Below are 23,644 nucleotides of genomic sequence, written 5' to 3'. Positions count from 1 at the left end.
CTCTCCATGGGGAACGGAAACTGAAATACCTGATCAAACTCGCAACTGCGTTTAGAAACATATTTGTGGTCAATGCGTGCCTGGCAGATTCAGTTTGATACTGCCTCTACGGGTGCCCGCTATCGCGACATGAACCCAGACCTGAAGGTGCAAACCAAGGTTGGGCAGCTCCCATACTACTATTGTGGATAATACGGGGTATCATTTTCAGAACAATACTCTTATTGATTGTGGAGCCACAGCAAGTTTCATTGGTGACCATTTTGTTTAAAAAAATCAGTTACCATTGATCACCAAGAAGGAACTGTTGCATGCTAAAGTTATTGATGGACATGAACTTATAACACATGAAGCAATTGTGACATTATGGATTGATTGGTGATCATCATGAAGATATATCATTTAATATTATCGCTGTTTCCGGACACGATTTAACCATGGTTGAAGGGCGCATAACCCACATGTTCATTAGAGGACTCCATTACTTCATGGTCCGACTGTTGTTATCATTGTTGAATCATTTGATGAAATCCTTTCAGAATAACAAGATTAAAAGCAAGCAAAGGCAAAAGTATGGAGGGGATCAGATGATACACTTGGTTTGTTGTGAGCTTGGAATGTATCTTATTTTTGTAAACTGTGTGTGCAGTTTTGGCCAGGATGCTGGTTTTTCTGCACTCCTTACCCATATGGGGACCCAAATGAGCACGCTATTACTATTTGGTTTAGTCAGTTTGGTATTCAACCACATTTTGCATCATAAGTTTACAGTTAAATATTTATTAAAAATAAAAATGCTTTGAAGTAAAAATTTTTATACAAAAAATTTGCGAGGTACAAATTAATATTCAAACCCAGACTTTTTATAATTACCATGTTCATCCTTTTCCAACCATTCACCACCAAGCCATAATCTGATACATGAATCATCCGGTTTCTTCTGTGGTGACTCCATGGGAACAAGCTTGTAGAAATTTTCATCTAAATCAGTGGGCTCGCAAGAACACTTGTCAAGCATCTTAGCAGGACATTGCTTGTTAATGTCATGCTGATAACCTATATCTCTGAAAAAATGGGTTTCTTTCTTACTAAGAAACAAAACCACAGCCAATGTGTGAAGAGGCGCATCTCCAAATCTTTCATAGAAGAAACCACCTTTGTGATCAATATAGTCAAAATAAGCACTATATGTTTTGCTTCTAAAAAAATCAAGCGAACCAATCTCAAAATTACTGAAAAACTGGCAGTTATTATATTCCCCATCATTCTTATGATCAAGAATCCACGACAGATCTGCTTCAGGGTGTATTAATTCTGGATATTCAGACATGAACTCTTGAGTTTGACGCCACATTGACGGAAAAGACCGCGCATCATCGAGAATATTCATATTAAAACCTAACAGGTTAAAATTGATTCACAAGACAATGTTAAAAAAAAAAGACCTACCATATTTAAGATTGTTTTCTTCCATGAACGCAAAAGGATCATAATCGATGTCACAGTAAAAATGAACATCTGGTTCAACACGCCAATACCAGTCATAGTCATCAAGAATAGGATGGCGATAAAAAAAACCCGAATTCCATCTACACATGTGACGATATGACACCATCCAACCCTTTCCGACACCAATGGCGCCTAGATAATCTAGTGATGAAATAAATCGAGATTTATCAATCCATTTAGGTAGGGACCAGTGTGCTTCTGGCACAACGGCATAATGGGTTTCAGCATTTGTAAGATTGGATGTGCGGGCAATAAAAGTTTCATCAAAAGGCTCATCGTTAAAAAATATCCATGGGTAATTGTACTTGTGATTGAAATGAGCTTCCAAGTGACGCATGGACTGTTCAATGCCTTCAAGCTCTTTGTTACGAACCAAAGAAATTAAAGCAGCTTTTGGTTTTTTCCTTGCCAGCAAAACTTCAACAGGAACATCAACATCCAGCTTTGGCTTCAGTGGCTCATAAGCCTTTTGATTGTGAGCGGAGAATACTGCATCGTTAAGTGCAGCATAAGAAGGCGTGGTCACCTTCGGCCGATGACTCCGACTGAAGATGAAAACAATGAAAAGCAGGCCAAAAAATGTAAGAACTGAGTATTGAAACGTCCGAGCATATAACCGGGAAGGCCGAACTTTGAAGATGTCGAATGCCTTGCTGTTTGGCATGTTGCGAGATAGCGACTTGCGTAAATTAAGAAGTCGAAAACTTGCAGCAGGTTTACGCTTTACGTCGTCTTCTTGGAAGTCAGAGGTAAAAAGTGAGTGTGAAAAGGCCAATGGTGGAGGAAGTGAAAAAGCTTCGACAGGTGATTGTCTCGAAACAAAAGAAGTCGCAGGTGAATTTGAAGTCGAGTCGGTGCCAAATAATGAAACTGCTCGTCTTTGGATCGGCTTGGAAGACGATGACGATGACGCCCTAGTAGTCAACGACGAAGACGACAAGGACGATCTGATGGGACGCGGCGACGAAGATCTTGTCAGAGTAGAGAGCTCTGAAGGTGGCAATACCAAAGGCTGAACAGAATGGTGGGGAGACGAAGAAGAGGAAGAGGAGGAAGAAGAGGAAGAGGAAGAGGAGGAAGAGGAGGAAAAGGAGTGTGAGTTATGATTCTTCTCAATCGACGACACTGTGGCGACTTTCGTTAAAAATGGCAAACTACAAAAAAAGAGAGCAAAACAACGAATGGAAGCTCGTCAAGAAGGACTGTCGTGGTGAACAAGAACGAAAGAGCTGGCGAAAAGCGGTTGGAACAAGGAAGGGCCTCCTTGCTCACGGCGCAGCAATTCAATGCGCCGCACCCACCCACCCGTGCACGGCACGTGATTGCATCACGATGGCTAAAGTTTAAACCGCTTATCTAACCAACCATATTAACTAGTTAAATAGTTAGTTCGTTAACTAGTTAACTACGGTTTATTCCTATTCCATGTCTGTTGATTGTCTGTCATGACCGACGACCGTGAACTCGACACCGAAACAAAACTGGCGATTCTGTCGTCGCTTCTAGATCATACCAAATCGTCACCGCCTGCTCCAGAGGCCCTCCTGGATGTGTTGGTCGCTGCCGGTGGGTCGGTCTCAACCGCCATGGCTCTTTTAGATCGTCCTGTAACAACTAAATTTCACCGCCAGCGTCATCGTGGCGTACTGCAGTCTTCCGTGACTAGTTTTTTTCGAGCAGACTTGCAACGAAAACGATCGCGCACCGCCGAAGTTTCCCTCGGTCACGATAATCATACCAACGACGACGAAGACTGGCAAGACCCCGAGTCCAAGCACTGGAAATCATTCAATTCATCGAAATCATCCCGCATGTCCCTATCTTCGCCTGCTGTTCTTCGCAACAAGGTGCTTCATCTTTATAGTCCGTTGGCGATCCAAACCCTCACTGCATGTACCTTTCACCCTTTCTTCCTTCCGCCTGAAACTGCTGATTCTTTGCTCAGGTCTCTCATGAATGACTCTGTTAACTGGAGCAAAAACAAATTTCACTTATTCAACCGAGAAGTCATGTCTCCTCACACGACTTCATTTTATGTTAATCCAGAACAAGCTCAAAATTTCCAAGACACATATCATTATAATGGAGTAAACCTACGTCACGTTCGGCATTTTAATCAAGCCATGATTCAAATACAGAAAATTGTAGAAGACGTGGTCAATCGTGAGGTACACCATCGTGGTTCTTTACAATACCAGTTTAAAGGTCGTTGGGTGGCCGACGTTGCCTTTTGCAACAGATATGATGGTCCTTCAGAAGCGGTCGGATACCATTCCGATCAGCTTACCTATATCGGCCCCCTTCCAATCATTGCAAGCATTTCTTTGGGAGTCTCGCGTGAGGTAAGCTTTCCATAGCTATAAGTAAACACATTCTAAATTTACAGTTTCGTCTTCGCAAGATTAAAGATCCGCTGCAGACTTACTCGCTTCATTTGCCTCATAACAGTCTACTAGTAATGCACCCGCCGACTCAAGAAGAATTCAAGCATTCAATAATTCCCGCACAATCAGTTACCAGCCACCCTGTTTCAGGTCAATCTCGAATAAACATTACATATCGCATGTATCGTCAATGCTACGCTCCTTCCCAAAATCCGGTATGCAAGTGTGGTATTGGAATGATTCTACGATGTGCTTCAAAAAAGGCTGAAACCTCACGCAAATACTTCTGGTCATGTGCAGGAGGCTATCAACGCGAGAAAGCATGTGACATGTTTATTTGGGCAGATATGAATGATAATGGCGAGCCTACCACCAAGTCAACCTCAACTTTGCATTAGCAGTTTTTTTTATTTTTAATTTAGATTTTTTAGCCTCTGCTGCATGCCTTTTGACAATCTTGCATCTGAAGCGCTACTAATTCCAGGACCCCTCACTCTTCCGTATCCAATGGATTCATCCAGCGATTCCCCATTGTCTTCGTTTTCACCAAATCGTATTCTGTTCTGGGCTTTTCGCAAATCGGTCATTGCAAATCGTTCTTTATACTTCCTTGCTCTGCGCCCTCCCCTTTTTTTCGAAAGCTTGTCATCTGGCACTGGCAATGCCTTTGCTCCTTTATTCGTTGGCGGCTCGCCAAGTTTCTCCAGTTTTTCCAGTACTTCCTGTTCTAATCTTCGACCTTCAGAACCATCAACACTTTGATGAACACGGTCAATTCTGGCCGCCAGTACCACTTTGCCTGCAAGAATTCGAAGAGCATTCTTACGCAAGTCCATCGGAACGGACTGAATGAGAGGCGAGTGATATAAAAATCCTTGTTGTCGGATTCCTGTGTGGCCAAGACCAATAGTAAGCGTATCGCGCTTTGACCCCATTGAAGGTATATTACATGATGGCATTTTTGATAAGCCTGTCAGTCCGCCGGCAATTGAAAATAATTGAGCTGCTGTTTCAGGGCCAATTAATGCTGCCACGTTGGGCGCAAATAGGGATAACTTTGCTGCCACGTAAGAAGTAATTTGATGTCTGGCAGAATCTAAATATAATAATATATGACACGACTCCTGAACCAGTCCAAGCTCGGTTGCAGACAAGTCTCGTCCTGATGACGTACTTGAAGATACAGTGATTACCATAACTGTTGCCGCTTGGAGAAACTCGGATAATGCTTTTGATTTTAAAGTAACTGATTTCACATCATTGGCGATTATCTCAACTGCTTTAGAGTAATCCACTGGATTTAGAATTAATGATTCTAATTCTGGAAACCGTGGGTAATATTTTTCCTTAATATATTTATGAACATTGACAATTTCAGTTACTATTTCCACTGCCAAAGTATTAGCATCGACTAATAGCTTGTACTCTGGGTTATCTTCAATATTTCCCTCAGCTATACTGGGTTGTCCCTGAAAGTACACGATTTTCTGCACGACAAACCAGTTAACCCAACAAATAATATATATCAACTCATCACTATTTCATAAACTTGCCTCTAATAATGGTGTTAAATGCGAAAGCAGTCGTGCTGTACTTTCTAGCTCAAATAAAACTTGTCCTTTTGGAACGTTTTCGTCAACTTGCACATGACCTTTGTCTTCCTCATCATTTATTTCTGGAGATCCAGATCTAGATTGAGAAGGTGATGGTGACGGTGAAAAATCCGCTAAAAGCTCGTCGGCTAGCGACATTTGTATATGATAAGAAATCAACGAACAATACGAACCGTTATTTACAGTAAGTAAAACTGGCGATTTTACTTTTGGTGATTTCATATTTCATGTTCCTAACCCAAAGTCAGATAGGAGGTTAGGGTGTGATTCCATGACGCGAATATTAATTAGTACAACTATTATTTGGCATCAACGGCATGTTTTACTATAGGTTGATATAGTAATGAAAGCTTCAAAAATTTGCAAAATAAATGCTTTTTTGTTGAAAGAATCGGCTTGCAATTATCAATGAATCTTGAGGAACTTGCAGTGCCATTACGCGCTGCTATTCTGAATTCGGCAGCTCATTTGCAAGACGATGACGAAACGAACTTACTTCAGGAACAAATTATTTTACATTTACATGAGGTATTGTGCGAATTCAAAGTGAAGGTTTTTTTAAATCGTTTATTGACAAATTGGTGTAATTACAGGAATCAACTCGACTTCAGATTGTAATTGATTCATTAGACCGACAATATGAGCTTGACAAATCCGCAGACCAATTATCACAACTAATATCCCAGCTTGAAGATAAACAAGAATCAGGCGGGCCAAAGACGAATTTAGAAGTACAAAATTTAATTTCTGAATTGATTAATACTCAAAGGTCTCAGATATCTACGCAAGCTAATTTATTGCGGCATTATACTGCGCTGCTTAACCAGTCAACAAGCACTTATGCATTTCCCAATTTAATCTTCAATCAAGATTTTCAATCTCCTCCTGTGGATCATGAATCCATAATATTGACCGATTTAGAGTCATTATGCTCGTCTGATGAGTCCTTATCAACAGCATATTCGACACCTGAGTTGAATGTTAATAAATTATATTCACAATTTTTGTCGCATGTAACTAGATCTGATGCAACAAATTTACAATCCACAGCACATATTGATTCATTAATTGAGAAAAATAACTCTTTTCAAAATTCAATTTCTGAATTACAAAGAACATTACGAGAAAGAACGACAAAAGAAGCGGATCAAGAACATCAATTAGATCAATTACGAAAAGATTTTGAAAAGTGTAACAAGAAATTACAAGCCCAATCTGCATTGATTCCACAGATTGAGCAAAGATACGCTAATGAAATTGAACAGCTCAAAGCATCTTTTTTAGTACAAGATAAAAAAAATTTGCCTGATGAAGAAGATTCAATAGAGTTTGCTACTGCAGACCCTGATTCTCCGTTGCAGCTCGAAAATGATGAACTTCGTGCAAAAGTTTACAGCCTTAGCCGTGAGGTCCAGCGTCAAACTGAAGAGCATGCGTCAGAGTTTAAAGCAATACTTTTGCAAAATGCGTCGTTAAATGAAAAGCTTGCTCAGGTAGAAACAAAAAAATTTAATTACGGTCATGGTTCGAGTGATTCCGAAAGAAATTCTATAGTGGATTTGCAAGATATTTCGGAGAACAAAAAGGTAGCCCATTTGCAAAAAGAAATGCAAGGCCTTTTGCAGAGTTACGAAACCTTAATGACGCAGTCCCTTCAATTTGAAACCGAGAGAGACAGATTAATAGCAGAAATCGATCATCTTCGTGGAAAAAATGAAAATTTAGAAGCAAAGATATTAGACAACAGAGTAAAATTACTGGCAAATAATTCAAACGGTCATTCAGGTGTGGATGGATTTCTTGACCGAGACGGTACATCATTATCAGTAATGAGAAAAGAATTTCGAAAGCTTGTCAGTGAGATACGTAATGATCATGCAGAGGCAATCAAGGCTGAGTGTGAAGAGAGACGCAGGTTAGAAAAAGTAATCAGAAATATGAAGCGTGGTCAGTAGTTGTTGAAAATTATAATTTATAACATGTTTAGCTATATTTTGCATTGACCATGGAAAGTCAGCTTGTTCATGACGTAGGATACCAACTAAGTTGACAGCAAATTTTTTACATGGGTTTTCAAATTTAATGACTTCACAATATTGCATATCTTATCTTAATAGAATAACAATATCAGGTATCCTAAAAAGTTGATACTTCATACGCGAATAATACTCTGGATAGGTTGAAATGACCCAGAGACCATCAAAACAATGTACGTAAATAACAACGGTGGTCAATTCAGTATTTGAGATCAACATTTTTATGCGGAAAACTATTGCAGCTTATATGGATATTTTTTTGAAGAACATCTGAAACCATTAGTTCCTTGTATTGACCATTAAATAAACATATAGTAAACAACAGTAGTTATGTGACCTTATTAAAACAAAGAACTAATCGATTCACAGTATTAGTTGTTTGCTCGTATGTACGTTATATAAGGGTGGCCTTGCATACTTCATGTCTGGCTTCATCTGTTTTCATATTCTTGCGTAAATACGTCTTGCATTTGCCCTGTTTTGATAAGGATCTTAAATTGTCTCTTCATTAGCATCAGTCAGAACTAAAAGGTCACATTATTCTTTTCATTTATGCTCCGTATTTTCTTTAGATCGTGACAGGATGATAAGCCATCAACTTCATTCTGCAAACGTACATAATTACAAGTCAATCACTCTTGTTTACGTTGATAATTTCCTGATGTGCAATTTCTCTTCTAGACCTACATCAAGCGGGATTAAATTCTGCACAATTTTGTCACGCACAAGCTACGTAAGCCCTTTATCACTTTGCCAATAGAAAATTGCATTAAAATTCTAAACAAGTTCTTCAAATACCTGGTAGACAGTTTTTTTTTTTTTTTATCGCATCTGTCACCTTCAACCGATTAACAGTTGGTGACGAACTTGATACGGTGATATCGTCATTTGCAACGACACTTAGACTAAACTCAAATATCAATTTGTATCGTCTTCTATTCTTGAACTCTGCGCGTTTGACCAGATCTGAATTTATGAGATGAGCCTTCGAGGTCTCCGGAAATTCAATCCGTGACCTCATTCTCTTTGTAAACTTCGATATGCTTGTCGTTGTCGATATCGTTATCGGCCTCAACAGAACAAATATCATCAGCCTTATTTTCGTCGTCGCTGGAGAAACAAGAAATTCGTTACTCTTGTTGTCGTTACAGTCCTTATAATTAATATTCTTGTAGTTATTGTTGTTATTATAATAAAAAATCAAATGAAAAGTTTGAGACTTGATAAATATTGTCAGTTCTTTTTTAAACAATGAATATATCTATAGATTTGGCAGTTTTTTAGCTCATCCATTACTTTCGAACTCAGCATGTTCAAAACCCTGAAATAAGAAGATCAATGGTGTTTTTGTTAAAGCTCTTGCATTATAGCTAAATCTTTGAGTCCTTAATTAAGCCAACGCGTGAATAACAGAGGCTGCTTAACATGGAGTAAGGCATGAACGACATGAGCTGAATTATTTTATATGTAATCAAGCGTACTTCAATTAAAAAAACCAATGACTTTGATACCAAAACAGCAAAAAAATCTTGGGATCATTAGAATAGTTATTTAAATTATAAAAAAAAGAAAGCTCATAGTGCGGACAATTAAGTTGAATTAAGTTTATATAATTCTTTTCATTCAACTATGCGCCTTGTCAAATGTATAATTGGATATACCATTTTAATTTGTTCGGAACCCCATCGCGCAAATCAGCTCATTCAATCTATAACTATAACTACAAATTCTTGGGATATAACACCAGATTTTATACCGAAAACAAAAAATTTGGCTCTTTGACTGAAAATTTTGACGCCAGATATTTATAATATATGTTTTTGAGTGTCATCAGTTAATTGGGGGAAAAGCCATATAGTTATATATATATATCTATCTATAACTGTACATAAATAGCTATTCATATAACTTTGAATAATTCACAATCTTTTTGAAGTTGGTTGATGATTTCGGATATCTCGCCAATTTGATACTTCATTTTTTTGAAAGACCGGAGTAAATTTTTTATGTGCATCACTAGAACAGGAACCACATATGTTTTCAGAGACGATTAATCTTGAGCAGGTCAACCCACCGACCCGGCCACGAATTCGACCTTCACATGCGCATAATTCTACTACTAGTACTGCTGTTACTGCGGTTCCGACACCACTTACGAACCACGGCATCCCATCAGTCACATCACGACCACGTCCACGAGCACAACGACTCGAACTTAATAGTGAAGAAGAAAGAGTTCCAAGAACTTTAAAGCCGCCACCGAAATCTAATCGTCCTTTGGGTCTTGTTGAGGCTCCAACATATTATCCAACCGAGCAAGAATTTAAAGATCCGTTTAGGTATATCGAGACCATATCTTCAGAAGGGAAAAAATATGGAATCATAAAGATTGTTCCTCCAGATAATTGGCAGCCAGGGTTTGCTCTTGATACTGAGGTATTCTATTTTCTACATGTTACATATAACATTTCAGCTGATTTGGGATTATAGCGATTTTGGTTCAAGACCAGACGGCAGGAACTAAACTCGATGGAAGGTGGGACAAGAGCGACATTGAACTTTCTTGATCAGTTGCACAAATTTCATGCCCAGCAAGGTGTGACAATCAACAAGCTTCCCAGCGTCGACCGTCGACCGTTGGATCTTTATCATTTAAAGAAATCAGTTGACATGCGAGGCGGGTTTGAAAAAGTTTGTAAAAAGAAACAGTGGGCTGAGATTGGTCGTGAACTTGGTTACAGCGGCAAAATTATGACGTCTTTGTCCAGTTCTTTGAAGAACGCCTATCAAAGATACGTGTACCCGTATGATAAGTATTTGATTAATGCCAAACCATTGGTTCAGCAGCAAATAGAAGAAGAACAAGGCGGACCATTGGCACCAAAACGGCAACGAACATTGTCTTCTAATGATGTGTCATCGTCATCGTCATCTTTTGATGCGGAGATTAATCCTTTAGACGACATGTCAGCATCTATTGAAACCTCTCTAAGTACCAACAACAGTCCAGAACGAAGAAGCAAACGAAGTCGAAGTATGTTACATTGAAATTATTTATTGCCATAATTAACATTAAACCAGGCAATGAAAATGAAGGCGCTGTATCTACGGTAATGGGATCAAACATGATTCTTCACCGCCAAACCGGAGTGGTAAAACGACTGGAACAACAAACTAAAGCCAAGGGCCAAGTGGTTCCCGGTGAGAATTGCGAAGTATGTGGCCGAGGTGACGACGCGTTGTCCATGTTGTTATGCGACGGGTGTGATTCTGGTTATCATATGCAATGTTTGAACCCGGTTTTAAAATCGATTCCGGATTATGATTGGTACTGTGATAAATGTCTTGTCGGCACGGGCGAATTTGGATTTGAAGAGGGCAATGTGTATAATTTGCGGCAATTTCAGGAAAAGGCAAAAAACTTTAAAGATCATTATTTCGGTCATTCGGTTGTGAATGAAGATCAAGTGGAACGAGAATTTTGGAGACTTGTTCAAAGCGTGGATGATACCGTGGAAGTCGAGTACGGAGCTGATATTCATTCCACCATTCATGGTTCTGGGTTCTCCACGATCGAGCGAAACCCGTTAGACCCTTACTCTGCTGATGCATGGAATCTTAATGTTCTACCGTTAAACGAAAAATCACTGTTTCGATACATCAAATCCGACATTTCAGGCATGACCGTGCCTTGGTTATACGTTGGCATGGTTTTCTCTACTTTCTGTTGGCATAGTGAAGATCATTACACCTATTCGATTAATTACCAGCATTTTGGAGCCACAAAGACATGGTATGGCATTCCGGGGGAAGATTCGGACAAGTTTGAAGATGTCATGCGTCAGGCAGTTCCAGAACTTTTCGAACAACAGCCGGATCTATTGTTTCAATTGACTACGATGTTGTCACCGCAACGATTATTGCAAGAGAACGTCAGATGCTACGCAATTGATCAACGACCAGGCGAATTCGTGATTACGTTCCCTCAGGCTTATCATGCCGGGTTTAATCATGGATTTAATTTCAACGAAGCGGTTAATTTTGCACCAGCGGATTGGGAACCGTATGGCCGACTTGGAGTTGAGCTCTACCAAGATTACCGCAAATTACCAGTTTTCTCTCATGATGAATTATTGATAACCGCATCAGCACGAGATAGTGCGATAGATACTGCTAAATGGTTAGGACCGGCGTTGCAATTTGTCTGTGATCAAGAATTAAATCGTCGTAATGCCGTGCGAAGCAAATTAACAACTGTGAATGAATTCTTAGTTGACCATGACGTTGATGACGAGTCAGAATTTCAATGCTCGTATTGCAAAGCTTATTGTTATTTGGCACAAATCGGTTGCAATTGCACTCCGAACGTTGTATGCCTAAATCACTATGATGAACTATGCGATTGTGATACCAGCACGCGATGGATGCGATTGAGATATTCAGATGAATGGTTAAACGAACTGGTAAGCCACGTGAACTCTCGGGCTGACTTGCCGAAGCAGTGGATACAAAAATTGCACCGCTTGCAACATTTCAGTCACAACAACAACAGTAGTGATGAGGAAGACAGACCGACTTTAAGAGCATTGCGAGGTTTACTGGCTGAGAGTGAGCGCATTCCGTATGAAATTAAGGAAGCATCTGAATTGCGACGATTAGTGGAAGCTGCTAACGAATGGGTGGAACAAGCACAAGGATTACTTGCTCGCAAGCGTCAAAACCGGAATAAAAATTCCAGGCCATGGCGGCAACGACGGCAGAAATCTACCGATACGTCGGCCACATTGGCGACTCTGGCTAATCAGGAGGATGATGAGCGTGACAATAAGGAGCAACATCACAAGCCAGAATATATTTCAGACATGCTCGATCGAATTGATCGATTAGGAGTTTCAGTACCCGAAATCGAATTACTACAAGAACGATTACAAGAGGCCCGATCATTCATGACTGATGCTGACCGATTGCTATCAACGTCGTCTTCTGCTACCGCGGTGGTTAAGATTGACGAATTGCGAGCCGTGATTGAAACCGGGCAAAGCATGAACCTCGAATTTGTTGGCCTGACCCAATTAGAACATCTTCTCGCTGTGGCAGAATGGGAACGCGACACGACGGAAAAATTAGCAAATTACATGCACCTAGACGAAGTCAGTTCTCAACTTGATGCTGGCATTCGATTGGGCTTGGATGAATCCGATGGCAGTGAGAATTTTAAGCAATTGACTGTCCTAAAACGTGATGGCAGCAAATTGCAAGATCAAATCATGAATATTTTGAATAGTTCAACCACTGCTGCAGCTATGGACGTGACTGAGCTGGCACGATTACTGGATCAAGATCAGCATGCTAGTCCGATAACTTCTGATGCCTTCACGCGGGCAGAGGCAATCGTAACGAAACGAGCAGATGCAGAATTGATTTACGAAAAGATTTTGCGCACGGCCACGACGATGACTCCGACGACAGATCACAATCAACGAGTTTTGTATGCGGACGGTGTCAAATGTTTGGACTTGCTTTCCAAAGACTCATCAACGGATCCTGCGGCGGTGGAGACTGTACGGACCATGGTACAGGCGGTGGACGATTGGGTCGGTAAAGGTCTTGCCATTATAGGGCATGCAAGCGACACCGGCATGACTACGACGAGCAGTAATACTAATTACAACAATAACATTAATAGTGCGCATGCGGATTTACGGAGGCGGCTGCAAGAGATTGAACGACAGGCAGATCAATGCTACGGCAGGTTGTCGTCCGTACATGCGACGTCGTCGTCGGCCACGGTGTATTGCCTCTGCCGGGGACCGGAGGCAGGGCTCATGACGCAATGCGAGATGTGCCAGGAATGGTATCATAACAAATGCGTGGGCATGCAAGCTGATGCGGTTTTGCGAGCTGACGACAAGTACACGTGCCCTGTTTGTGATTATAACAATTCGGATGTTGCGCATACGCATGGTGGTGATGATGGCTCGGTTTCGAAACGAGTTAATCACGCGGGAAAGATTAATTATGGCCGGTTTGTCGAATGGGTGCGACAACATGACAACAATGATCAAGGGTTGCCATTATCAGCCGGCAGCGAAATCGTGCGAGCCGGGCAATCCACGTGCCAACTGGTGGGCGGGTTTGCCAAGTACGTGTCCAACATGACAAGCGCGACTAAGCCGGATGCGGGGGCGGGGTCATTATCGGAGTCGGCGATGGAAGTGGAGACCGATAAAAATGAAACACTGGCGCAAGATTACAGGGCATTGTTACGTGCCATGCTGGGCGGACCGTTTACGATCCATGCCGATGACGACGATGGCGATAAAAAGCTGATGAATAAGCTTGCGATGTGGATCACCAAGACCATGACTACGACAACTCCGACCACACTTGCGGCCACGATTCAGTTGGACAATCTAAATACCGATAGAGTAGTCTAATTACGAAATAATTTTTTATTTTATATTTTGCACCCGTCATTGTATACATGGTGATGATAATTGTGGTCTAGTAGATGGCAATCCGGTTGACCGGGACCGGTCCTTGACGCTTACAAATAAATACCCAAATGTGGGTTAAGTACATGTGTTTTACTTTGCTAATATTTGCGCGAGAGAGTGGGAGATATTTTATGTAATATTAATATAATATAACTAGTTATAAGCCACAGTCTTACATAGCAATTAATTGCAACGTTATAAAACCACAATTACAAACTCGGGTTTAATGTGTTTCCAATATATTACTATATACCTATATGAAACTTGCGTGATATAAATAGATATGTAGAAATTCGTTAAACTCCTCCGGGTACATGCTGAAAAAATAAAAATAAAAAAAAACTAAATTGAACGGGAAAAAAAGAAGCTTTCCATTCACCCCCGCTCGTCCCCTCCCGATTTGGACAAGTTTACGATAACTACCTGTGATGATAGATATAATAATACCTAAAATTTATAGTTTTACACGGTTACCGGATATATATATATATATATATATATACGTACTCTTGTAATACATTATTTTCTTAATACCTAACTGACCCTTTTTAAGTGCCAATTTTGTTTGCGCATAAGGCGGTCGGTAGAGATATAATATACAAGTACACGGGTATGCATTTAACTGTTTTTTGTTTTTTTTGTTTTTATAACAGTAAACAGTTTTATATTATACTTTGCTTCTGCTGTTGACAAATTTTTTTAATCATTCTTAATTTTTTATTGAAATGCCAAACCAGTTTAGTCTCAATTTGGGGTGAACACGAACAGGGTGCGGCATACAAGGGATGTAATATTCCTTTTTATAAAGTATTCTGTCCTAACCATATCCTAGCCAGAATTAGTGCACATTTCATGTGTGCTTGTTTACATGGCCCATGCATTTTACATTGTATTGTTGATAACAATCCATCGTGACGTTTAGCAAGGCGGGGGTGAGTTTTCCGGAATTAAGGGCCGGCGGGGCGCTGGGCCGTGCAAACGCAATTTCTGATAAGCCTTGACTTATTATATAATGTACGACGCACAACACAAGGTCAAGGTAAGTTCAATTCGGTTAATTCTTTGTACAAAACAGCAAAATTATTATTATTATTATTATCATCAATTATGATTATGCTAACGATTAATTATTACAAAAAAAAAATAAAGATTTAGGTACTCTTTGATTTTTTGAGCGCCTTGTACGCCAAATTCCATGGCATAGGAAGTGGCTTGATGATGATTAAACTATTTTACAGAAAAAAAAAAAATGTGAGTACATAAACAAACTAAATACCTAAAAGTTATTGTTAATACATACGAGTTTTCGTGAGTGGCCAAACCAGCGAACGCGTTATACCAGGCAGCGAAAGCGGCAAATAATCCAAAATAACCACCCGCCTTATTAACCGCAATGTGGGGCACGCCCTCATCTGAAGGGTACAAATGAGCCACGCCGAGAAATAAAAAGGCCAGGTCAAGGAAGAAAAACAGCAAAAAGAATGCGACAGTGGACCGGAGAGTGCACAGCACCAAGACAAAGGTAAAGATAAACCAACCGAGCAAGAAAAACCCGATCGCGTAACTGAGGTGAACCGGGCTGGAATAACCACTGGCGATGCCGAACGCGTTGGTCTCCAACGCGGCGAACGCGAGCCAGAACCCTCCAAACGACGTCAGCGCGGTTGCACCGAACGTGTTCTCGACAGCCATTTCCCACATGCCGGCTAGTGCCTGCACGATGCCGCCATAGAAATAGGCGAGGCCGATGACTACCGAGGATTCAGACACGCCGCGGGCCTGCACGTTGGTTAGGCACAGCACGAACGTGGTGAGGGCGAACGCGCACAAACCGAGCGGAGCCGGGTTGGCGAACTTGCGTGACGGAGGAAGCGCATAACCTTGACTAGGTGATTAGCATACATAAGTTAATGTGTGACGTGACGGAGCCAGGCACGGAACAAGGCCGTGAAGCCGGCGAGAATCCGGAGCGTTCAAGGTGAGGCCGCTGGGAATTGCCAGGGCTAGGGCAGCACTTAGCAAAAATTGCAGTTTGGGTTGGGTTTCGGCGAAGCGTCGGTGGCAGCAACGCACCATGAGCTATCATGCCACACCTTTATAAACGCAGCGGTTCCCGCCTGGCGCTCGTCACAATAAACAACAGATGCCCATTGATTACGTACCAGGATTCAAGGTACCACCAAACGCCGCCAGGAGTTCGCGGCGCGACACCCAGGCGTCACCGATCTTGATCAGGTCAGGATTCTCGGCATGGGTCTCGACTTTGGCCTGGACGAGGTCCGAGTTCGGAGTCGAGTTGCCGTTGGTGATGTTTGTGGTCGTTTGTGCCTCGAGGTCGATGGCCTCCTTGTCGGGTGCGGTGTGTGTTGAGACGGACATGGCAGGGGTTGAGTACGGAGGGCACTACCTAGCTCGTGAAGAACGATGGAATGGGAGGAAAAAAAAAACGAGTGAGAGAAAGCAGGCTTAAAAAGCAGAATTCAAAGTGCGGGGCAAGGCCAATCACAATCAGGCAGGGTTGAATGAATGCAAACGAATGGACGACGAAGTGCTCGGTTTGTTGTTGTTTTCTTACGGCGTAGGGCTTGAAACGGGGACGGTTTTGGGGTTCGGCCCGGCCGGCTCGGCCGGGCCGGCTCGGCGTAGAAGTGGTCACGCCACCGCTTCCGCTAGGCCGTGTTCTCGGATGTTCGCAGCTAGCAACGTGATCCGTTTCTCTGTTCTGTTCTGGTAGTTAGTTAAGTTAGTAATCCATCCATCCATCCATCCATCGTACGTCATTTAGATTGTTTGACACGACCGCCATGCTATGCCATGCCATGCCATCAGTCAGCAGCTGACTGGTCGGGTTGCGGTTCACAATGCGATTGCAGCGGATTAGGGCTTTGCCCTTGCCCAATTACGTAACGGATTACGTAGGGTACTGCAAAACGTCACGTGAAGTGTTATGTCATTTGTTTGTAATTCTTTGCGTCCTCGGGCAGAGTATATTTAATTTGTCTTTGCACGTTCTCACTCTGACTTTGATTTGCATGCACGATATCAACCGCAATGGCAGCCAACCACGACCCATCCGTCGTTCACCCAATCGACCACGACTCCGACGACCACGTCAATGGCAAACTTGTGGCTCCTGCCATTTCTGCGGCTGCAGACACGGCCGCTGCTGCTTCGAAAAAGAAAAAAAAACACAAGCACAAGAACAAATCAACAGCCGTTCCTGATCAACCATCATCATCTGAAACCGCATTAGGTCCTGCTCCTGTTTCTGCTCCTGGTTTGGAGCCCACTTCTTCTTCTTCTTCTTCTTCTTTGCGCACAATTGAAGACCTGTTCCGCAAGCTTGCCGCTGCTGATGTACTGAAAATCCAATGCATATATCCACCAATTTTATTTTTGCTGACCCTTTCTTTAGGCGAAGCCGGCCCAAAAATCAATGGACGACTACAAGTTTTGGAAAACTCAACCCGTGACCAGGTTCGACGAAAAAATCTCCGACGAAGGTCCGATCGATCCCGTCAAGACCCCTGATGACGTGCCTGATTCACCCTTGCCGTTGTTGGCCGAGTTCACTTGGTCCTCGCTCGACATTTCATCTGCGGATGCAATCACCGAGATTCATGATTTGCTTTATTCCCATTACGTTGAAGATGCTGATTCAACATTTCGGTTCAACTATTCGCCGCAATTCCTCGATTGGGCACTAAGAGCTCCCGGGTTTAAGCCTGACTGGTTCGTCGGCGTGCGCGTAACTTCCACCGGCAAGCTGGTAGCTTTTATTTCCGGCATCCCCATTCGCTTGCGCGTTCGCAATACCGAATTTACTGCTGCCGATATTAATTTCTTATGCGTGCACAAAAAATTAAGATCAAAACGTCTGGCTCCGTTGCTCATTAAAGAAGTTACCCGCCGGGTCAACAAATCTGGCATATGGCAAGCCCTCTACACCGCTGGCGTGGTTTTACCTAAACCGGTATCCACTTGCAGATACTATCATCGGTCACTCAACTGGGCAAAGCTTAACGACGTTGGTTTCAGTCCGTTACCGCCTAACCAAACCAGAGCTGCCATGATTAAAAAATATCATTTGCCCGATTCCACTGTCACGCCTGGATTAAGATTAATGCAACCTGCTGATATTGATCAAGTCTTTGACTTATTAATTGCTTACCTGTCCAAATTTGAGCTCGCACAAGTGTTTGACAAGGACGAACTTGCGCACTGGCTCTTACACAAAAATTTCAATGCACAACAAAACACTAATAATGAGCTCGACCCAGATCGGGTCGTGTGGGCTTACGTGGTTGAAGATCCCAATAACGCCGGCGTCATTACTGATTTCTTTTCTTTTTACCGATTGCCATCCACCGTGATTGGCAACCGCTTGCACGACAACATCTCAATCGCTTATTCTTTCTACTATGCATCATCAACTAGCATAGACCGGCCTCGTGATGACAAGCAAGCCACGAAAAATTTACAGGTTCGATTGATTCAAATCTTTAACGATTCGCTAATCTTGGCCAAAAATTTATCATTCGATGTGTTTAACGCTCTCACATTACTTGATAATCCATTATTCCTCGATGAACTCAAGTTTGGCGCTGGTGATGGCAATCTTAATTATTACTTGTTTAATTATAAAGCTCTCCCAATCGCCGGTGGATTTGACCCTGACACAGGCTCGCTCGAAAAAGATTCACGCAGTGGCGTGGCTGTTGTCATGTTATAAATATATATATATATATATATATAATTTTACTATGTACACTATACTTATAATCGCTCATCATATTCCTCCTTAAACTTCTTGAGCACTAACGAATCGATATCCCGCTCTGAGTAGTCAACCTGGATGTTAAGCCTGTTATCGGCAAACTCTTCGGCAATAGCTCGGTCCAAACTTTCAATATCATAAATAAACTGATCAGCCTCTTTAAATAATTCCTTGATCGATTCCACTTTCTTTTCCAAGTGTTCTTGCAATATCGGGTTGTCGACTAATGATGATGTCGGCTGCTTGTTCCGTTTTGACGGTGCTGGCGGCGGATTCTTCACAAAACTATCCACCGTTGGCAATGTAAACACTTCATTAAACAATGCATCTTTCTGATGAAAAAATTCTTTCTCTTTCTTTGCACGAACTCGTTGCGATCTCTCTGCTTGCTTTTGCTTAACTTGACGTTCCGCATGCTGCTTAAAAAAATCAGTCACGGTTTGTCGATAGTATGATCGCCTTAATGCCGACAATTGACTTGAATATAATGCCCGGCTTGACAATTGTTGTTGTTGTTGTTGTTTTGATTGCTTTGGTTCAGCAGCAGTCCTGGAAAGCAACTTCTTCAATTGAGGGGTTGGAATCTGCTTTTGATGTGCGGTCACGCCTGCCGGAATGGCAATCCCGGCCACGTATCCTTGCACGGCTCGTTTCGATAACGATTGAGGAAATTCTACAATCGATCGCACCTTTGGTAACACGCCAGATAATTTTGTCGTCCGTCCCATGTCTTTTTTGTTTTTGTTTTTGTTTTTGTTTTTGTTTTTCCTTTTTATTTTTTTTTTCAATGTAGTCCCGAAAGGAATAAAAATTATGGGTGTTGCATATTGAATTAATATGGGAAAAATTGCGATGCTGCATAACCGTCTCGCATAATGGCATTGCACATTCAATATAACAATTACGCAAACATCAGCTTAACCTCTACACGGGAACCCGGGACCAAAACCATTTTTCTGTCCCGCAGGACCCCAAAAAATAAAGGGACGGTTGTGGTGCTTTGGAAAATAATGTCGAGCTCTTCGTCATCTGACATTGAATTGACCTCACTGGCAACGTCTACCTTGATTGGAACCGGCACCGGTGCTGACCATCACGGTGCGGCACACGGGGGCATCACAGCGACATTGTCATCCACGACGACTACAACAGCAGCAGTATCAGCAGGAACAGGTGTAAACACAATTACCAAGCAACGGGATGCGGTTACCGCTATTGCCGCGTTACGACAGAAACCATCAGCTCTTGTTCAAGCAGTTCGAATTGTGTCGTTTTTGACTTATTTCTTATCCACCGTGTTTGTGTATGTTGAAAAAACCAGTGGGGTTTTATATAAAATAATTTGCTAATTGGTGGTTTAGGATTAATTTTTCTCAGGTATGGCTCAATGCAAAGACTTTTATTATCGATTTATCTAATAATAATATTATGTTTAGCTTGTGGGATTACCTCTTGCATTGTTTTCTCGAAACTGGTTTCACGCCTATCGAGATTACACCAAGCAATCTTTTGGTATTTTATTAACCTCCGTGACTCAATGGTGGAGCCCAACTCCAGTACACGTTACCGGTGACCGGTCTGTGGCAGGGTTAATCTCCAAATCATCAATTTCATCGCGTGGATTATTGCAAACCAAGTTTGGCGAACGGGCCGTGTTGATGGCGAACCATCAAATTTATTCAGACTGGTTGTATCTTTGGTGGGTAGCATATACGGCCAAGATTCATGGTGGCATTTACATCATGTTAAAGGACTCATTGAAGAACATTCCATTTATTGGTTGGGGCATGCAATATTACAAATTCAGTAAGTTGACCCTTCCATGACTCCAATTTTTTTTTTTATATTCTTATTTTGTTTTTAGTTTTTCTTTCTAGAAAATGGAAAAAGGATGAAGCCACGCTTGGTGCAGCATTGGAAGATATCGACAAAGAATCAGACTGGCCCGCTTGGTTGCTGATCTTCCCCGAGGGCACAAACTTTACCCAAAACGGCATCGACAAGTCGCATGCGTACGCTGAACGAACCGGACTTGTTGAACCACGTCACCTGTTGTTGCCTCGGGCTCGAGGCTTATATTATACTTTGAAAACATTAAACGTGCCATACGTGTACGATTGCACGTTTGCGTACGAAGGCGTGCCTCGTGGCGGATTCGGTCAAGATTTTTTTACCTTGCCGGGAATTTTCTTTCAGGGCCGGCCTCCCAAATCAGTACACATGCACTGGCGAAGGTTTGATCGGTCGTTAATCCCTTTACAAGATGAAGTCTTGTTTGAAAAATGGCTGCACAAGCGATGGTTAGAAAAAGATGAGCTGCTGGAAAGATATTACGTGACCGGCCGGTTTGATCATGATGGTGATGATGGCATCGTGATCGACACGGAAGTTAGGTTAGGTTCACGATTAGAAGTTTTTAGATTCCTGGTGCCTCCAGGACTGGCCGTGTTAGGATTTCATTTAGCATGGAAAGCATGGCATTTTTTTGATTGTTTATGATTCATATATATACTATGTAGAATACATCCGTTGATGATTGAAATATTCTGCCGACATTTCAACGTTCATCCCCTGATACCTGATGCCAACGGGACATATAAATCGTCAGAAACTTTGCATCGCGAGTGCGGTGCAGAAATGTATACATGGTGCAAGGTGCGAGACCGTCTTTGGGCATACCTTTTCGTTAACTATACTCCCCGGCACAATGGAAACTGCGGGCCCGAGCCGCAAATATCTCACAGAGATCCCAGCACTGAAACCCACGATGATCGTTGAATCGCATTGGAGAATTCTGAAACATGACTATCTCCATAGATTCAACCGGCCTCGTGTTAACCTTGTTGTATGGATTCTGACGTCTCGCGTTCTCCCAGATGCAATTCATCGAATGAAAGCAATTGTAAATGGGGAATTTCGCATATTCAAGGCAAACTGGCGTGAAGCATTCAAAAAGCAATGGAGAAAAGAAGCTTGTAAAGGAGTTATTCCAGAGTAGTTAAAGGAATATCACACAAATCCAGTCACCTGGGTTTGTGCCTGCAAGTACTTCTTACATAGTCGCTTTCTTCTGTGCAAGCACATCGTGCATTGCTTTCAGCCACCCGATCCGAGAGTGTTTGAGACTTGTAGCCGCCAAACATCGTCTCCTTTCTGGAAAACAGAGCAGTTGGTTTTGCCGCCTGAATATGCAAATTCATATGGAGGCGGTGACTCGCGAGATGATGCCGAAGAATCAGCAACCGATTCGTTGGACAGCAGCTCGGAGATGGATAGTTACGAAGAGGAAAGTAGTGACGGTGATGAGTCCATCGAAGCCAAAGTGGAAAACTTTCGGAAAGTGGCACAGAATGTCATGGAGATTTTTGAAGATCAATTATCGAAAGGCCATCTGAAGTTTATAGAACGATATCTGGCTACTCGTGACATACTTGGAGTAGGTATCGACATCCTACGACAATGTTTTTTTGTTTTTTCTTAAAAATTATTATAATGTAATTTAATTTTTGCAAAAACGTCACGTGGATGTCACTACCAGCGTTTTCGTCAGCGCATTAAGCGGAATCACGTGCGCAGTATCGTGCCCTATCTTGCTCAAGCAGTTACAGACACATTACTTATTTATCTACACATCCATAGCGCTGGTGATTTCTAGTCGTGGAAGATTACGAGCACTCATTGGAAATAATCAGTTTGTGTTTTAATTTATATCAGATAGACCAAACTTAAGTATAAATACGTAGTTAATTTGATTAGAAAACCAGCTATGTCGGATTGATGCCATGTCCCAGCATATGTTGTGTGTATAATAGTTGCTCAGTTGCAACCTAAAGTTAATCAAACAATGAAAGTTTTGAGCGGGCAAACAAAAAAACGGCATTGAAAGAAGGGTATAATATTTTGAATCCGAAGTGGTCAAGTGTTTTTCGAAAAGCAGTTAAGGCATGGTGAGATTAAGCATGGAAGCATGTAGTTAAAGGACATAGCGGGATGGAATTTTGATTGAGCTTTTTAACAATTGACACTCATACGAAATTCGGTTTAATGACCACAAAATTAAAAGCTTGAATAACCTCAAGATACACAAAGAAGAACACGCCAACTCTAACGCCAACCATGACAAGAAGCTACCCGCTTGGTTAAGCGAAACAAGCCTTTTATACGTTATTAAAGGTCATACCATTATGACAATTATAAGCTACAATCAACTTCTACAATCAACGAATGCTAAATTCAAAAATGAAGTCGCTCATGTTGAATCTAAGATTTCTTGGGTTTTACGTTAGTCTACTATTCTGTGTCAAGACAAACGAAGTAATAGTAAATCATGTTTTACAATATCTACAATGAAATTTTTTTAAAAATACTTTATTTGACATAAAAGCAACGCAACCCAAAAAAATAATACATACAATTTGTTTTCAACAATTAAAACATTAAACAAGTGCACAGAAATTAAGTTCTTTTTTTTTTTTTGGTTTTTTTATTTTATATTTTTTTAAAAAAATTAGGCATTTTTCAATTAAAAATAAAACCATTTTTTTTTTGTAAAGTTTCTGGTTTTGTACTTTTTTTGTTTTTTTTTCGTACGGTTTTTAATATAATTAAATATTAAACGTGAAACATGAGATATTAAAAAAGCAAATTTTTTTTTGTAAGGTTTCTGTTTTTCTGATTTTTTTTTTGAAATTTTAAAATTTCGGGTTGCGTGGTATTAATATATAGAATTAATGATGATATCGGAAGTTGAAGAAAAGAAAGAGAAAAACATAAACCAGTTTAACTGTTGACTTGTTGTTTTGCTGATGTCTGAAAAGTTGTTTGACAA

At 41.4% G+C, this 23,644-nt stretch overlaps 9 protein-coding genes across 9 annotated transcripts; 5 read left to right on the top strand and 4 right to left on the bottom strand.

The window, feature by feature from the left end:
* Positions 1–841: 841 nt before the first annotated feature.
* On the bottom strand, positions 842–2,173 carry V1514DRAFT_286759 (alpha-1,2 mannosyltransferase KTR1; the record flags this gene model as incomplete). The annotated part of the gene is made up of 2 exons (XM_066925208.1): positions 842–1,398; positions 1,450–2,173. The coding sequence occupies 2 exons, from the start codon at positions 2,171–2,173 to the stop codon at positions 842–844; spliced, it is 1,281 nt and encodes a 426-aa protein (XP_066780689.1).
* Positions 2,174–2,954: 781 nt separating this feature from the next.
* Positions 2,955–4,291, top strand: V1514DRAFT_322783 (uncharacterized protein; the record flags this gene model as incomplete). Its single annotated transcript, XM_066926138.1, has 2 exons — positions 2,955–3,851; positions 3,896–4,291. The coding sequence occupies 2 exons, from the start codon at positions 2,955–2,957 to the stop codon at positions 4,289–4,291; spliced, it is 1,293 nt and encodes a 430-aa protein (XP_066780688.1).
* Positions 4,010–5,696, bottom strand: V1514DRAFT_370235 (uncharacterized protein). Its single transcript, XM_066929981.1, has 2 exons — positions 5,447–5,696; positions 4,010–5,380 (listed from the first exon to the last, which is right to left on the bottom strand). The coding sequence occupies exons 1-2, from the start codon at positions 5,642–5,644 to the stop codon at positions 4,307–4,309; spliced, it is 1,272 nt and encodes a 423-aa protein (XP_066780687.1). The 5' UTR covers positions 5,645–5,696; the 3' UTR covers positions 4,010–4,306.
* A 128-nt stretch (positions 5,697–5,824) lies between these two features.
* Positions 5,825–7,867, top strand: V1514DRAFT_338986 (uncharacterized protein). The gene is made up of 2 exons (XM_066928908.1): positions 5,825–6,034; positions 6,100–7,867. Exons 1-2 carry the CDS (start codon positions 5,915–5,917, stop codon positions 7,459–7,461), a joined length of 1,482 nt encoding a protein of 493 aa, XP_066780686.1. The 5' UTR covers positions 5,825–5,914; the 3' UTR covers positions 7,462–7,867.
* A 1,709-nt stretch (positions 7,868–9,576) lies between these two features.
* Positions 9,577–13,979, top strand: V1514DRAFT_322780 (uncharacterized protein; the record flags this gene model as incomplete). Its single annotated transcript, XM_066926137.1, has 3 exons — positions 9,577–9,978; positions 10,033–10,576; positions 10,624–13,979. 3 exons carry the CDS (start codon positions 9,577–9,579, stop codon positions 13,977–13,979), a joined length of 4,302 nt encoding a protein of 1,433 aa, XP_066780685.1.
* Positions 13,980–15,074: 1,095 nt separating this feature from the next.
* Positions 15,075–16,601, bottom strand: V1514DRAFT_338980 (putative ammonium permease). Its single transcript, XM_066928907.1, has 3 exons — positions 16,202–16,601; positions 15,340–15,919; positions 15,075–15,266 (listed from the first exon to the last, which is right to left on the bottom strand). Exons 1-3 carry the CDS (start codon positions 16,416–16,418, stop codon positions 15,191–15,193), a joined length of 873 nt encoding a protein of 290 aa, XP_066780684.1. The 5' UTR covers positions 16,419–16,601; the 3' UTR covers positions 15,075–15,190.
* A 489-nt stretch (positions 16,602–17,090) lies between these two features.
* On the top strand, positions 17,091–18,771 carry V1514DRAFT_322778 (acyl-CoA N-acyltransferase; the record flags this gene model as incomplete). The annotated part of the gene is made up of 2 exons (XM_066926136.1): positions 17,091–17,396; positions 17,455–18,771. 2 exons carry the CDS (start codon positions 17,091–17,093, stop codon positions 18,769–18,771), a joined length of 1,623 nt encoding a protein of 540 aa, XP_066780683.1.
* V1514DRAFT_338974 (uncharacterized protein) lies at positions 18,709–19,583 on the bottom strand. Its single transcript, XM_066928906.1, has one exon. It carries the CDS (start codon positions 19,542–19,544, stop codon positions 18,816–18,818), a length of 729 nt encoding a protein of 242 aa, XP_066780682.1. The 5' UTR covers positions 19,545–19,583; the 3' UTR covers positions 18,709–18,815.
* Positions 19,232–21,409, top strand: V1514DRAFT_232803 (acyltransferase-domain-containing protein). Its single transcript, XM_066924740.1, has 4 exons — positions 19,232–20,113; positions 20,178–20,193; positions 20,253–20,622; positions 20,681–21,409. The coding sequence occupies exons 1-4, from the start codon at positions 19,692–19,694 to the stop codon at positions 21,313–21,315; spliced, it is 1,443 nt and encodes a 480-aa protein (XP_066780681.1). The 5' UTR covers positions 19,232–19,691; the 3' UTR covers positions 21,316–21,409.
* Positions 21,410–23,644: the final 2,235 nt, after the last annotated feature.

Source organism: Lipomyces japonicus (genome assembly GCF_038497905.1).
Source record: "Lipomyces japonicus strain CBS 7319 unplaced genomic scaffold V1514scaffold_88, whole genome shotgun sequence".
Classification (NCBI taxonomy): Eukaryota; Fungi; Ascomycota; class Lipomycetes; order Lipomycetales; family Lipomycetaceae; genus Lipomyces; species Lipomyces japonicus.
The sequence above is the reverse complement of the archived record's forward strand: the minus strand, read 5'-3'. Positions and strand labels throughout refer to the sequence as shown.

Coding starts and splice junctions, on each gene's coding strand:
- V1514DRAFT_370235 (XM_066929981.1), bottom strand. CDS start 5,644: ATGTCGCTAGCCGACGAGCTTTTAGCGGATTTTTCACCGTCACCATCA. Junction 5,381..5,446: donor ATTTAACACCATTATTAGAG/GCAAGTTTATGA, acceptor TTTGTCGTGCAG/AAAATCGTGTACTTTCAGGG.
- V1514DRAFT_338986 (XM_066928908.1), top strand. CDS start 5,915: ATGAATCTTGAGGAACTTGCAGTGCCATTACGCGCTGCTATTCTGAAT. Junction 6,035..6,099: donor TTATTTTACATTTACATGAG/GTATTGTGCGAA, acceptor GTGTAATTACAG/GAATCAACTCGACTTCAGAT.
- V1514DRAFT_338980 (XM_066928907.1), bottom strand. CDS start 16,418: ATGTCCGTCTCAACACACACCGCACCCGACAAGGAGGCCATCGACCTC. Junction 15,920..16,201: donor TGGTGGTACCTTGAATCCTG/GTACGTAATCAA, acceptor CACCTAGTCAAG/GTTATGCGCTTCCTCCGTCA. Junction 15,267..15,339: donor TTGGCCACTCACGAAAACTC/GTATGTATTAAC, acceptor TCTGTAAAATAG/TTTAATCATCATCAAGCCAC.
- V1514DRAFT_338974 (XM_066928906.1), bottom strand. CDS start 19,544: ATGGGACGGACGACAAAATTATCTGGCGTGTTACCAAAGGTGCGATCG.
- V1514DRAFT_232803 (XM_066924740.1), top strand. CDS start 19,692: ATGGCATTGCACATTCAATATAACAATTACGCAAACATCAGCTTAACC. Junction 20,623..20,680: donor CATGCAATATTACAAATTCA/GTAAGTTGACCC, acceptor TTTTGTTTTTAG/TTTTTCTTTCTAGAAAATGG.